This window comes from Sciurus carolinensis, chromosome 7, assembly GCF_902686445.1.
Source record: "Sciurus carolinensis chromosome 7, mSciCar1.2, whole genome shotgun sequence".
In the NCBI taxonomy this organism is placed as follows: domain Eukaryota; kingdom Metazoa; phylum Chordata; class Mammalia; order Rodentia; family Sciuridae; genus Sciurus; species Sciurus carolinensis.
The window spans coordinates 5,245,067-5,259,354 of NC_062219.1; the positions used below are offsets into that span (position 1 = coordinate 5,245,067).

Consider the following 14,288-nt stretch of genomic DNA (forward strand, 5'->3'; position numbering starts at 1 on the left):
TTCCCCATAACTTTCACTAAAATCCAGTTAAGCAGTCAATACATATACAGAACATTAATTAAGAAAACAGGGATAATAGTAAATTTTAATTCAGAGATGTTCTGAGAAATCGGAACTGTGGTACAAACAGGTAACACTTTATGAAGGTAAACACAGTTCACTGGAACAGCACTTAACTGGAATAATCTAACTTTAATGCGCATTTTCTGAAAGATGTGACTCCAGGCCTACAATCGCTAACATTTTCTGCTAGACGTGGAATACTTGCATCTATCAGAAGTTCCATTGGCTTGACTACATTCTAACAATATCACCAAGAGTCACTATGACAATAGCAGCAGGTAATAAAAAAAATTACAATGGGAAGAAAATTCAAATGTCTACTGCCTTCATATGGCTGTATGAATTATAGTGACTGATATTTTGATAAATTCAGAGACCATAGTCATCCCACTTTTCAGGAGCAGAAACACTAAAACCTGTTCTACATGATCTCCTTTGAGGCAGCAGCTTGGTGTCACATCATCTCTCTGATCAGGACAGATAAGCAATACGGGAGCCAGGAAAGGAGAGACCAAAACAGGACAGGATAGGGGAACTGGAATGGGAGCAGTTTTTCTGTTTTAGCAGAAGGCTCTTATGAGAACGTGTGCTTGAGTTTTCCATATCTGATCTTTGGATTAGAGCAGACTTCATGAAGTGTCCAAGTCTAACCTTTAGATTTTTAATGTTAGCGAGTATTAAAAGAAAAAAAAAAAAAAAGCGAAACACAACCCATGCACAGGTCAAACCAAGACACCTCTCTGGTGCTACGGCTGCTGACCTGTTAGCTACTCTCAGAGGCAGATGAAAAGGACACTGTCAAGGAGAACCAAGTGTCTGATGAGTGAGTGGAAGGGAAGTGAAAGAACTTGGAAGTTATATGAACAAGGTAGACTGGAAAACCTGAAGTGCAAGGAGTTACAAAACCTGGATATCAAGAGATCTTAGGAAGTGTTGGAAACAATATTTTCATCAACTCTTCTACCTTCTAATTTGACAGATTTTCTTACACATGGTGAGATCATGATTTGGTTAAGGGCTGCTTTCTTTCTTACATTTATAAACTGCATAAAAATTGCACCAGTTTCTTAGTAAGTAGAAACGCTATTTTTGATATACAGTACGACAGAGTAACACTGTAAGTCTATTTACTTGTTTCCTTTTTTTAATTACTAAAATTAGAGCAAGTTACATGTTCTTCTTATAGTTACGTATTAGAACTGCAGAATGTAAGCTTCTTTTAAGTTGTGCTAAAAGCATGAATAAAAACTTAAATTTGCATTCTTTATTCTGTTATTTATACGTGGGGAGGGGCAGCATTTTCAGCTGCAACCAGCTCGAGGATGAAGCACATGCAGTCTTTCCAGGTGGCTTACTGCGCCTCTCCTACTGTGGTTTTGCTGTTCAATTCACATGTGGTTTGGGAACACCCATTCCAACGTCTGTATACAATATGTAGAAACTACAATTCCCACAGGTTTTAAATGTTTCATACACACCACTATAATATAAACCACAAGACAAATCTGAGAACCAAAGCTTCTCAATAACATTTTGAAAAAAAGGTATCAAATGACTGAACTGAGATCTCACAAAGTGGTGTCTTTTGCTAAGGGACAGCAAAATTTCAAGTGATGTGAAATCAACAAGTGTCGCTACTTGCTACGCCTACTGTCCCCTTCTACCTACTTCAAAGTCATTCCTCCTCCCCCTCCCTACTCACAGCACAAAGTGCAGGAGCAACATAGATGGGGGCAGTGGCAGATTCAGCACTGAGTACCAAGTGTACAGTTTTATGTCTCTTAAAAAAAGGCATTTCAGTTTACATATAGTGAATAGAAAAAAATTGTGTTCCATGCGTATTTCTAAAATAGTAGTCCATAAATGAGTCATACTATTTTTTCATTTTAAATAAGGATATTGAGAGATCTGTAACAATGTAAAACAATTACCCCTATGTACTTAAAATCCTGTGAATCCAAGAAGTTATCTGAAGAATAATTTTGGCTAAGTAATGGATTATAATTGGCAAACTGTTTCATTTTACCAAAAATCACTTGTTGGAAATACTCTAACGGCCAGTTGTCATTAAGGAATAAAGACAGGCATCCCATCCCAAATAAGCAAGGAATCCAACTGTCCCATGTAAGACCTCAAAGTGTTAGACTTCACTGACAGAAATGATTGGCAATGAGCAATTTCATTTAATTGATCATCTACCTGATTTTTGCTGCACTAGAAAATTCAGACACTTTTTAATGATCTAGTTACTCTGAAAACCTTTACCAAATATTATTCTCGCATGTCATGTGTGTCTTCTGTGTTTTATGGGCAACATGTTTCAATAGCTGCTCACCTGAATCCTAACACAACAACTATTGTTAGTAGTACACATCTACTTTCATATGTTCTTCCTAACATTTTGTACCTTAAGGAAAAGAATGTTTAAATATGTTAATTTCACTGACTTTTTGACTGAAAGCTCAACTATCAATCAAATAACATCAAACAATAAACTGACTCCAGAATTTTACCACTCCAGCAACTTGATATTTTCATGTTTAATATTGTTGCAACCTGTATAAAAATGGGATTTGCAATATTATTTTCACCTTTTAAAACTGTCTTTTACAACATTTTCAACATAAAAGGTGACAATATGACATAATTATACATAAAGTACCCTTAACTGAAAATGAGATGAGACTGCATTCATAGGCTTCAGAGAATAGCAAATTGCATAGAAATTCTTCAATTTAAGTGACATGGTACCACAACTTGTGTATTAGCAGCTTGACAGGCATCTTCAAATTTTCACAGAATTACACATAACTTGTCACGGCAATGTGAACTTCAACAGATAAGTAGCATATTAAAGATCTGCCTACCTAACAATGATACACTGCCTACTCTTTTCATCAGAGAATTGACTATCTGTTTACATAACCCAAATGACCTTTTAAGTGGTGATTAAATTACTTATCACTATTCTGTTGATTTCATATATGCACATACATATATGAAACAAGAATATTTTGATAAGTCGGTTAGGAGCATATTGATATCATTACAAATTTTATTACATGTAACTCATTTCAGCCCTAAATTTTAGAACTCTTAAATAAATAAAATATAATTTACAAAAATAAACCACTATTTACAAATGCAAAATTCATCCTAAGAAATTTTTTTCTTATGCAGGAGAATTGTTTCACAAAAAAGGCAATTACCAATCTGTGACAAACACACCTCAAGAAGTCAGATTCAGAGGTCCACTTACACAGCCCACGAAAAGCACAAGGATATTTAAGAAATCTTCTCAAATTGATTTGCATGCAAGAAATTAATTACACCTAGCATTTTAAATCTCAGTGTTCTTCCCCCTTAAATTTCTTGCATCAATGTCATAGTCTTGGCTGTGTTTTGGAAGTGGGGGAGGAAAAACCCCTGAGACAGCTCCACAGTTCACTGAAGTTTGGGTGAGAAAAGAGGTGGGGCTGCAACCTAGTTACTCATTACTTACTCTGCACTATTAGGGGAAACAGACTCGATTTGCCCCTAGCCTTACGTATGTCAAATTCCTCTAAAACAAACAGTTTGCTAAACAAGTTCAATGCTTTACAAAGGAAAAATACCATGTTAAAATAAACATTCTAATACAGGCAAAATATCAGATTTTTCACTTTATAAAGTGACCATAAAATCATTTACTTGTAGAAATTAAAATGAATGGTTCAATGAATCAAACTGTTTTCTCAGGGTGTATCATCACAATCAATCTCCTTACTCTTTATGCTGTGAGCAGACAGTGATTATTTTGGAGAAGGAAAAATAAGGAAGTGTGGAATTAGTAATGCAGATGCTGAAAGGCAAGTGGCATGACTAGGAGCAGAACGCCTCCCACGAATGCTCTTTGTTCTCATCTCCACTGGCACCTACCCCCGAAGTAGAAGGCCAGAGTAACCAAAGCCATTTGAACAGTAGTGTGCGCACCTGTCAGCTGACAAACAACATAAAACAAGTCACACTGTGTTATCTGTGGTCACGGTCTTCAGGGTTAGTCCAGTAACTCAAGACTTTACATTCTTTTGTCTTTATTTGTTTATTTTAATTAAACATGTAAAGGTTAATAAACAGACATAGTCCAGAGTTAGTAGGTTGGTATTATAACATTTATTAAAATAATGCTATGGGTTAATAGAAACAGCAAAGAACCAAAGAATTAAAATGCAAGCTATGTAAAATCCCAACTAAAACCCGAAAGTGTCTAATCAATGTATTCATTCATCAGCTAACTAAAAGCCCAAGAAAGACAAGACACCCAATATAATAAAGTACTGCAAAACAATTGGCAATTTTCAGTTATCAAAATTGTGGATTTTGCATTTTGTATCCTTTTCTCAATCAAGAAAAAAATTCTTTTTGAATGTTATATAACATACATATAAAACAAGATAGAAAAATACATTATAAACTTGTAACAATGGCTGTAAATACATTATCTTACATGTTTCTCATAGGCAATAGGTTGGTTATGGTACATATAGAGCATGAAAACTACTAAGATAATAAAGAATAGACAAAAAATACATGTCAGCTGTACAGTAACATACCAGCGACACTCCCATCTACCCACGCTAAAAATTACATAATACTGTCAGAAAAAAGTCTTAAAAACTACATACTTTAATAAGAAATAAATTCAATAAAGAATGATAATACTGAGAACCAAGGCATTCAGATTTCAAAAGTCATGCTTTTCAGTTGATCCAAAATTTTGTCAACTAAGTTTTCAAAAGTTTGTTCAGAGCAGACATTACTCAAAAATGTCACACATTTATTGTTTCGTACATTTACTTACTTCCCCATAAAAGACCTTTGATAAACATCTAAAATGTCCAGGTCTAACATAGCTGAGATGAAGCTGGATCAAATACTGGTATCATTTTTAACTATCACCTCAAGTGTTTGAGTGTCGCAAATTTATTCAACCAACCAAACAAAATAAAAATCAAAATGGCAAGGCATATATTGTAAATAAATCAAAACAACGGCATGTGTAACAGAAAGAGCAGTGGCACATTAAACCAAAGCTAGCTGAATACAAAACAATGACTGTCTATTGCATAGTAAATAAACTGAAAACGGTTCCAAGTGAGACAAGCTGATGGAGAGGTCACCGTGAAGGTGCCAACTGAGCTTCCTGCTGACCTTGACTGTGAAGCCGTGAAGGTATGGAAGAGGGAACGAGTTGATGAGCTGGGAGTGCACTGTCTCTTGAAATTTGCCACGTCTGGTACTGAGCAGTTACGGATTTACTCAAGTGTTTAGATGTAGGCTTTACATGTAAGTTGTTTCAACTATAAAACTGTTTGTACTTCATGAGAAATTGGAAGCTTAAACTGAAATGTAGTTCAGTATTTATATGCACAATGATGCTAGTTTTTCACATTCTTTTAAAGTTAAAAAATGTGGCAAAAAGGGCACATGTTGGGAAGGAGGAGGAAGATTGCTAAAGCCAGCAGAGATGGACTATGCAAGTTATCTGGTAAGCTATAAACGAGTCTGATTAAATTTGGGTCATTTAAAAACACTGTTTTCCACAATGAAAAATCACAAAAAAATTCATTTTTGTGAAAAAGTTTGCTAGGTATACTATTATCTCTAGTACAAAAAAAAAATTTCAATGCATCTCCCTTCTCTGAATAAAGCTCTAATTTTGTCTGTAAACTGGTGTTCAGATCACACATAATTTTTATCTCAGAATCCTTTGGGTTAACATTGAAGATTGTGTAACAACCAAAAGTACTCAATTATGATATGCCTTTTAAAACTTACTAGTCAGATATTAGAAAAGTTATTCAAATTTTTTTTTTTTCACAGTATCAGATTTGGCAAATTTGCATCAAGGTAACGTGGCACAAATCATATAATTCAAACCCTCAACTCATTTGTCCCCCTCCTATCTTCTTTCACATACTGGGCGACTGAGTAACATGCATTAACTTTTATTCTGAGGGAGGAGCTGATCTTACAAGACACTTGACTAAATGACCATGAAGGAAAATAAGGCACTTTCTTTTCTTTAGACTTATTCCAATACTTAAAAAATAAAAAAGAAAGACAAAAAGGCTCTTTTGGTCTTTTGTTTCTTGACAACCACCAGAAAAAATCATTTAATGAAATAAAGGGTTTCTTTGTTCTTTTTCTTTTTTTTTATAACACTTGAAAGTATAAAATGCTACATTTCCAAAAATATATATATTTTTTTCTGCACCAGCACCCTTGTATAGTAAAAGTATCTACTTTTTGTTCATTTGTTTCAATGCACTACACTTTTATCTACAATTTCATTACATGTATACAGCAAATAGGCAAGCATGGCTTTTACATCCTTAATGATTTTTTTCTATACAGGGAGGTTTAAAAAAAATACTTGAACAGTTTGCCCAGTAATGTGACACATAATGCATGTACCTTGTTCTCAAAATTTCTTTAAGGAGGTGTAAAATAAAGGTTCTGTAATTTTAACTCAGATATCCGTCTTTTTAAAAATAGTGTTGCAGTTTTGTTCTTTGCATTACTTTTCAAAACTCCTTGTTAAGTTTTTCTCTCATGGCACACACTTCTAATACTTCAAATTTGGCAGGCAATATAAAAAAGGCTGCAACTTCTGCCCTTTGAGGGCACTGTAGTGACTGAACAGTATATCAAATTTTGAATACTTTTTGAATCACTTCACCAATGACTTCCCTGACCGAAGGTTCATGCATGATGCATCATCACACAGTACATTCAGAGAGAGCTTGACTTCGCTATCAGAAGAAAAGGTTCCTAGAAGTCTCTCACAGTAACTGCCTCTGTCACTGAGTAGTTAAGGGCCATCTGTCTCCCTTCTTAAGGAGGCCTTCTTACCGTTCGCTTGGGGTGGGACATTGAAAGATGATCAGTGCTGTGGGATGAATTGGGCCTTATTGCTTTACTACTATTCAGTGCAGGTTCTAGAACCACTTTCACCCAAACGGGGGGAAAAAGCTGAGTTGGAGGACAACAATTTCTTTGTCTTTTGTTTGGTTAGATGGTAAGACGAACGGACAAGTGCCTCAGCTCGCTGCACTGACGACAGGCAAGCAAAGGCGATTACCAGTTAACTGATCAGCAGGCAGGCATGGTCAGGTCATCATTGGGTGAAGAGTTCAGAGGTCAGAAGGTCATAGGTTAGTTGCCGGTGGCGGCTGGGTGGTTAGAAACAAAAAACAAAACAAAAAAAAGAAAAGAAAAGATAGAGAAGAGATTAGTTTCAGCTAGTGACGGCTTAATGACAACATGAAAAAACTAATCACAACTAATAAAAAAAAAAAAAGCATGTTTAATTCTGACAAACTGATCGACACCATCTACAGAATACAATAAAAATCATGACAATTCATATCATGATTTGAACAAATGAAGAGGAGCCCACTCCCACAAAAGAAAAAAATTGGTTAACAGAAAAAATAGAAATAAAATACAACTAACAACTAATAGTTAGTAGCAGTCAATGAAAGAAATTGGAAAACAATGATGAATAGGTTTGGTATACAGAATTTTGAACAGTCAGTGCAGTTATCAGTATCTGACTGCTATTAAGCATTAGTATTCTCTCAGATGCAAGCATTAAAGCAACTATTAATGATGGATGTGATTATTAATAATTGATGATTAACAGAAATGAATCTAAAGAAATTTAAATTTCTATGAGCAATTTGGTTCAACATAAACTCTGGGCCAAACAAGGTTTCTTTTGTTCAATAAATGTTTATTGCTTTTTCAATTATTCTATTTACAAACAACATGGAGTTTCTTGGCCTCATGATACAAAGCAATACTGTAGTCTAGCAGTGTAGGCAACATCATGGGAACTAGAAAAAGGCCAGGCCTTTTGCTCTGGCCAACAATTTCCAGTTGAAAATACTATTTTACACATATAGAACACTTATAAAATGCACTTGCATGTAAACACTGTAAAATCCTGCCATTTAAAATTCTATACCTCAAAGAGCTCTAAGTACATCAAAAAATAGAAGAAATTTCTAATTGATACCAATAAGGCATTTTAAAACTACAAACAGCTTTCTTTATTCAATTTCAAAGCTAATACTCTGCAAATACAATAAAATCTGACATTTCATATACATTCCTGCTTTATATTTTTATATTTTAAAAGAAGCCACCTGTAAATACTATTTTCTTTTGCAAAATAACAAAAAGAACAAAAAAAAATTTTTTTTTAAAAATTACAGTAAAACAAAGTAGTTCTCAAGTGGAAAAGTTATCATTCCCAAAGTCCTTGAGTTGTTCCTTCCTTAATCAACCTCTGTCACATTCTGCTTCACCAAACTTGGTCCACTTAACAGTAGTATGATTTTTAAGACTCATATTCAACAGCTTAATTATTTCTACTATATTCTGAGGTTTGATAGAATTTTCTGTACTGTTGCCATTGTGACTAAGGCAGAGGAGATGTGAATGAAAATATATTCAGTGCAAAGTTAAGATTCTGTGCCTTTTCATAAATTGAAACCTAGCAGGTGTAAAGTTCACAGAGTTTAAACGAACTCTATGATGAACTGATTTACCTTCACATGAGCAAAATGTTCCTATAGTTTTATCATTTAGGATAGTTTATAAACACTACAAAAATATTTTATCTTCATTGTGACCAGATCTTCCCTGAATGTCTTAAAAAGAATTTTATTTAAATTTTTAAAAAGTATTGTTCCAAAATCAAGAGAAAATAAATATTTAACATGATGTAGTCACACTACTTCTCAAGATATGGAATTTTAAAGCATTTTTTGATGTTACTTAAAATTTTGATTAAAATGGTTTAAGTTTATACAAATTATGTAAGTAATGGTTTTTGTAAAATCATTACTCAGAAAAATTTCTGACTGAGGGGGGCTGTGGAATAAACAAAGCAAACTACCATTTATATATACTAGTACACCTAGAATATATCCTCTGCCAAGTCCTGGTCTCTTACAGTACACACAGGTATATCAACTGTGCAAAACCATTTATAGTTCATTACAACTAAAAAGTCACTTGGTCTTAAAGGCTTTAAATTCAGTTTTGAAATATTTATAGAAGTGGGTTTATTTTTAGTAAAGAACTAGATATTTGTCAACCACATACGTACTCTAAATGATCATAATAGAATTACATGGTTATATGTCCAAGGGCTGTTTCCTTGCATCCAAAATGCTTATAATAACTTCTCTTCAAAATAGTTTTAAAAATAAAAAACCTCAAAAATAGAGAAAACAGTAGTATAATAAAATAATTTAAGTGAAGGACTTTAGACATCTCCCTTAGACCCAATGAGTGCATATAGTGATAGTAAGCATATGAATGAATATTGTTACTTAAAAAAAAAAAAAAAAAAAAAAAAGACATTTCGGTTTGCTGACATTGCATTTTGAATAAAAACAGTGGCAGAATCAATCAAAATATGTATCACTAAAAAAGAGCCATGCATGGAATGTGTTGTTGTTTTCCAAACACTTAATAAAATCTTCCTCTAATATTTTCAACTATCTGAAGGTATTGGAGTAACAAGTAAGCCAACAATTATTGTGTTAAAATTAAGAAAAGACCCTGAAAGGGGAGCATACAGGGACAGAAAAATTTAAAATGAAAATATTGCAAAAAATAAAAAATAAAATAAAGCACTGTTCTCATGGATAATCGCTGAGCTTGGGGTCTACTCTGTTCACTGAAAAAAAATCACTACAAATTAAGTTATGTTCATTAAAAGTTTAAGGCTCTCTACTTATGTATGGTGCTAAATAAATGCCATCAACGTCTTGGGAAAGGCATTTTATTTCTACTGTGGACAAAAACTGTGTCCAGTACTGATCATTAGTACTCTAGGAAACATGAAGCACTAGGTGTTTCATAAATCAGAGGATGTACGAATGGAGTATAAATTCACCACTTTTCCCCTACTAATATTAGAGTCTTTGATCAATGTAATTAGTAATAAATGCGCTGTAATAGAAGAGTTTTGAAAATCCTATCTTTTGATGAAAAAAACAAAAACCATTCAATGTCAATAAACCGAAAATATTACTTCTCCATAGCATAAATAATTTATAAAAGGGTCCAAGGGCAAATATAGGACACAAATTACAAATGTTCAAGGGAGAAAAATGAAGACTTATTTTCCAGTCACAGGTCAGTCCAAAAGGATATCCAAACAGCTGGATCTCACACTCCACAGAACTTGAGGAGATCGTCTACCTTCAAATAATATTTTAGCAGCAAATGACAAAAATCAAAGGATCCATTTTGGCAAGAGAATGTAAGAATAAGAGGGAGCTGATTTTCTAATTTATAATAAAATCCAACTACATGAAAGTTATCTTCACAGTCCTGACTTTGTTGATTTCAGCTAAGTACTTGACATGCACACCCTCATGTTTATACAGTGGCTCAAGTGTTTTATTACAAAGAGAAATGGAAACTAAATCTTCAGTTTTCTCCAAAAGTACACAGGAGGCATATATTCCTTTACTTCTCTCATTAAAGCACCATCCATTCAATTCATTTTGCAATACCAACCCAAAATTTCAGAATGATTAAAAGGTAAATTTTAGCAAAGTTATTAATGAAAAACAGTTAAGGCAAAATAAAAATTTAATAGTTCCCCAAATTGACTAATTTGTTTTAGTAGGAATAAATCATAGTAATAGAAATAGAAGATTAAATAAGTTAAAGTATGAAGGGAGGGAAAAAAAAAAAAAAAAGAAAACAAAAAACCCAACCCTTAAATCTGTCAATTATCATAAATTTAGGAAAGGAAAGGAAACAGTGTACAGGTAAGCAGTTATACTTTTCTATCAGGTGTGGTGTTGCAAATTTTATGGACACCCAACGCATTTCTTATAAACAAGAACTGCAGAACTAAACTAACCTCGGTCTGCGGTCACAATCCTTTGGTAAGGATGGACACGCATATCGTGCCTTCGAACTTTAGTAGCCACCGCACCTAGTTAAATTGCAATTACCAAGACAAAGTTAGAAAATATACAGAAGGGGAAAAAAACATTAACAGCAGGTTTATCAAAATGAATTTCAAATGTTCATTTACTACAAAAGTTTGTTTTAAGAAACATGTTAAGGCACAGTAGTTTTAAAATTAACCGTAATATGTCACATATATATGCATCTATTAATATTGCATTCATTTCAAACATGTTGGCCTTAACCTATTTTATCCATTCATTTACAATCCCCAAGTTACAGTATTTCATGAACTCTATTAAATCCAAACATATTTGAGCTTTACTAGTCACATATTCACTGAAGTGCCTTTCTTGCAGCAGGACTACTTAAATAATGCCATGTTTAATACTGACAATTATTTGCTAACCTTAAGACCACTTCCAGAGTTTATTACTTAAAAAGGTTTAAAAGCAATTCTTAAAGCCTACAGATCATGTTTTAAAACTTTGAGTCAATAAGTATGAACTGCAATGAATTAGGTGATTAGTAAAGCAAACAGTATAGTACACTTAGCAGTCAGTACACTACTATACACTCCTTTATAAATTACCATTACTTTGTCATATTACAGACTAAACCAAATTAATAACATGGTTTTACTTTATATCTATGTGCAAAAAGTGCAAGTAAGCCACTGACTGCTAGGCTAAGCTTTTTCCCCGGAGGCTGCTGAGACTAAGCATTTGTTAAATTCAGATCTGATGAGGGTTCAGTTAAGACCGATCTTGAATTCTTAGCCTTTCGCTGGGAAAGCCATACCTAAAGATAAAAGGAAGGGAATTAAAAATTAGTCATCAATGAAGATTTGATGCTAATACCAATCTCCTCATTACCACCAACACACATGTCTGCATCTGTTTTGAAAGGCACTGCTTATTTTGAAATAATTTAATGTGAGATTTGATATATAGCATGCATGTTATCTGTGTGCAAATTTATTGTAACTCGGCAATTTAAAATAATCCCCTCTATTTTCCAAGGGGTCAAAATCATGTTTTACTGCTTAGTTAGCAAAGCAAGAAATAACATTGATGGGTGATTTTTTTTTCCATTTAGTGCACATTATTAATCACCTTATGAATGCCAATTAGGTATTCTCAGTATTTTGCTCTTAATTTTGCCAGTCTAATAATTAAGTCTTTACAATGAAAAATTTCCCAATGGAAACAAAAAACATGTTGCTTTATGATGAGAAACAAATTTTACAGCAGTGCCTCTTGCTGTTTCTAAGCAGTAAACTGGTCTATCATCCCTTTTTCATCTTGGATAAACTAACTGTATACAAGTATAAATCTATGTGGCAAAATCAGGGCGATCTTGCACTGAAAGCCCTGGAAAAGCAGCTCGTGGCTAAAAGCCTCAGCCCTACAGGAAGTTAAGGGTCCTAACTCCTCGGGAACAGACGCTGTGGGTGCAGCAGAGAGGATTTCTAGGGGAAGGAGCATGCATGGGGCCATAGGACAGAGTATTAATAGAAAGGAAAACTTAAATAAGGTTACAGGTTACATGTTATTTTAAAAATGTTCAAGAAATGTGCAACAGAAACAAGCTTCTCATCAATAATTCTGTGGTATAATTCTGACCTGTAATTACTTTATACAATGATTTAGACGGAAAACATGTACAATAATATGTATTTGTTCAAAAAACGAAAGGCACCTGAGTGCATGCACACACACAGATAACATACAGAGCACTGTGGCTTTCTTTAATTGAACAATAAATTTTCAAGCTCGAATCTTAATATCCGGGTTCATTAAAGATTTTCAAATTTTTATAAATCAATATTAATGCTTGGGGAAAAATAATCTTGAAAAGAACAAAGTCCTAAAAGTCAACAGCATGCATGCAGCACCAAGTCATATACAGTTCAGGAAAGAGAGTGTTCAGATTCTGTCTGGTGAAACAAAAGGGCTGCGTGGAGACAGCTGTCCCACACTGACTGTCGTGCTAGAACAGCTGCTGTGTTCTAGTCCTTCATCCAGCAAGTCAATGGGCTGAAATATCAGGCATGACTGGCATTTCAATCCACTCTATAAAAAAAAGGCATCAGTAATGTCTTTTTCGAGCACACCACTTTTTGTTCATGTTCATGTAAAACCAAAAGTTTACAGTATGACCTTAATTTTTGCCTGCAGTGTGAATTTGAATTCAGTAACTACGTATTTACTCATGTATTCCAAACTACTACAGAAATCTCTCTCATGTTTAATGTTAACTGGGACTTCAAAAGACAAAAAAACTGAAAATATAGTTAAGATTGCAACCAATAATCTGGTCCCATTTAAAGAGATCACAAATAGCACCCAATAATATCAATTTTATAAAAATCTCAAAATTCTTTCATTCATAAGTTTAAAAGTTAACTAGTCATTAAAGAAATCCAGAAGTCAAAAAGAAATCTAACTCTGGAAGGAGGAGCTGATGAAGGCATTAAGACAATGGGGCAGGGCCTAAATAAAACTCAAAAACAATCCTAGTACTGTCAGATGTGAAAATTATTTTCTATTTACGATGTACATAGCAAATTTACCCAACGAAATGAATTTGAGTTACCAAGTGAATCTGAAAAAACTTGAGGTGCAGTTATTTAACCCTTAAAGAGGGGCCGAAATAAAATGAAATTTAGGTTTTCATTCTTTCCTAGTGGAAACTTATTTTGCCTCTCTAAAACTGTTAAAATTATTTCAGAGTCTGGGGCAGTAAAATATTTGAAGAATATCATTAACCACCAGGGAGAAGAACTTACCTAATACACCACTGGGTTCAATAGGGTACTCAAGGATTGATGTAGCTGGTGCCAACGTGTAAGGGTATTCATAGGGTGTGTAGATCAACCCAGCCTCAGGCCCTGGAGGGACTATTGCAGCAGTTGGGTGAGGAGTTCCGTTTGGCATGACAGCGGTCTGTATTTGTCTGATCAAAGGCATTATGGTAGGGCCAGCTGGCGTAGGAGTACGCAGGGCAGCTGGTGGGAGGACAGGCGCAGGCCCAGTTATGATCCTTGGAGCAGCCTGGGCTGTTGCTGCAAGAGAAAAGGCAAGGGCTGCTACAGTAAGCAAAGAAATTCAGGAAGAAGTACAGGGATAGCAGTATAAAATATGGGAAAATAAGAGAGGAGTAGGAAAAAGAAAGGAAAAAGCAGGAAAGAAGAAAAATAAAAGGAAATCATTAGTACATGCACTGATCACACAAAA

At 34.2% G+C, this 14,288-nt stretch overlaps 1 protein-coding gene across 8 annotated transcripts in view; it reads right to left on the bottom strand.

Annotated features, from left to right (window-relative positions):
• Positions 1-2,588: 2,588 nt before the first annotated feature.
• The window catches only part of Qki (QKI, KH domain containing RNA binding), a 133,211-nt gene continuing 121,511 nt past the window's right edge, over positions 2,589-14,288 (bottom strand). The window contains exons 6-8 of one of the 8 annotated variants that reach the window (XR_007109583.1): positions 13,841-14,140; positions 11,000-11,850; positions 2,589-7,277 (exon numbers count right to left, since the gene is read on the bottom strand). Coding sequence is in view for 7 of the 8 variants with exons in the window: in XM_047559442.1 (XP_047415398.1) it covers positions 11,767-11,850; positions 13,824-14,140 (401 nt within the window). In the remaining variant the exon portion in view is untranslated. The other 7 variants (XM_047559439.1, XM_047559437.1, XM_047559436.1 and 4 more) reach the window with 7 other exon arrangements.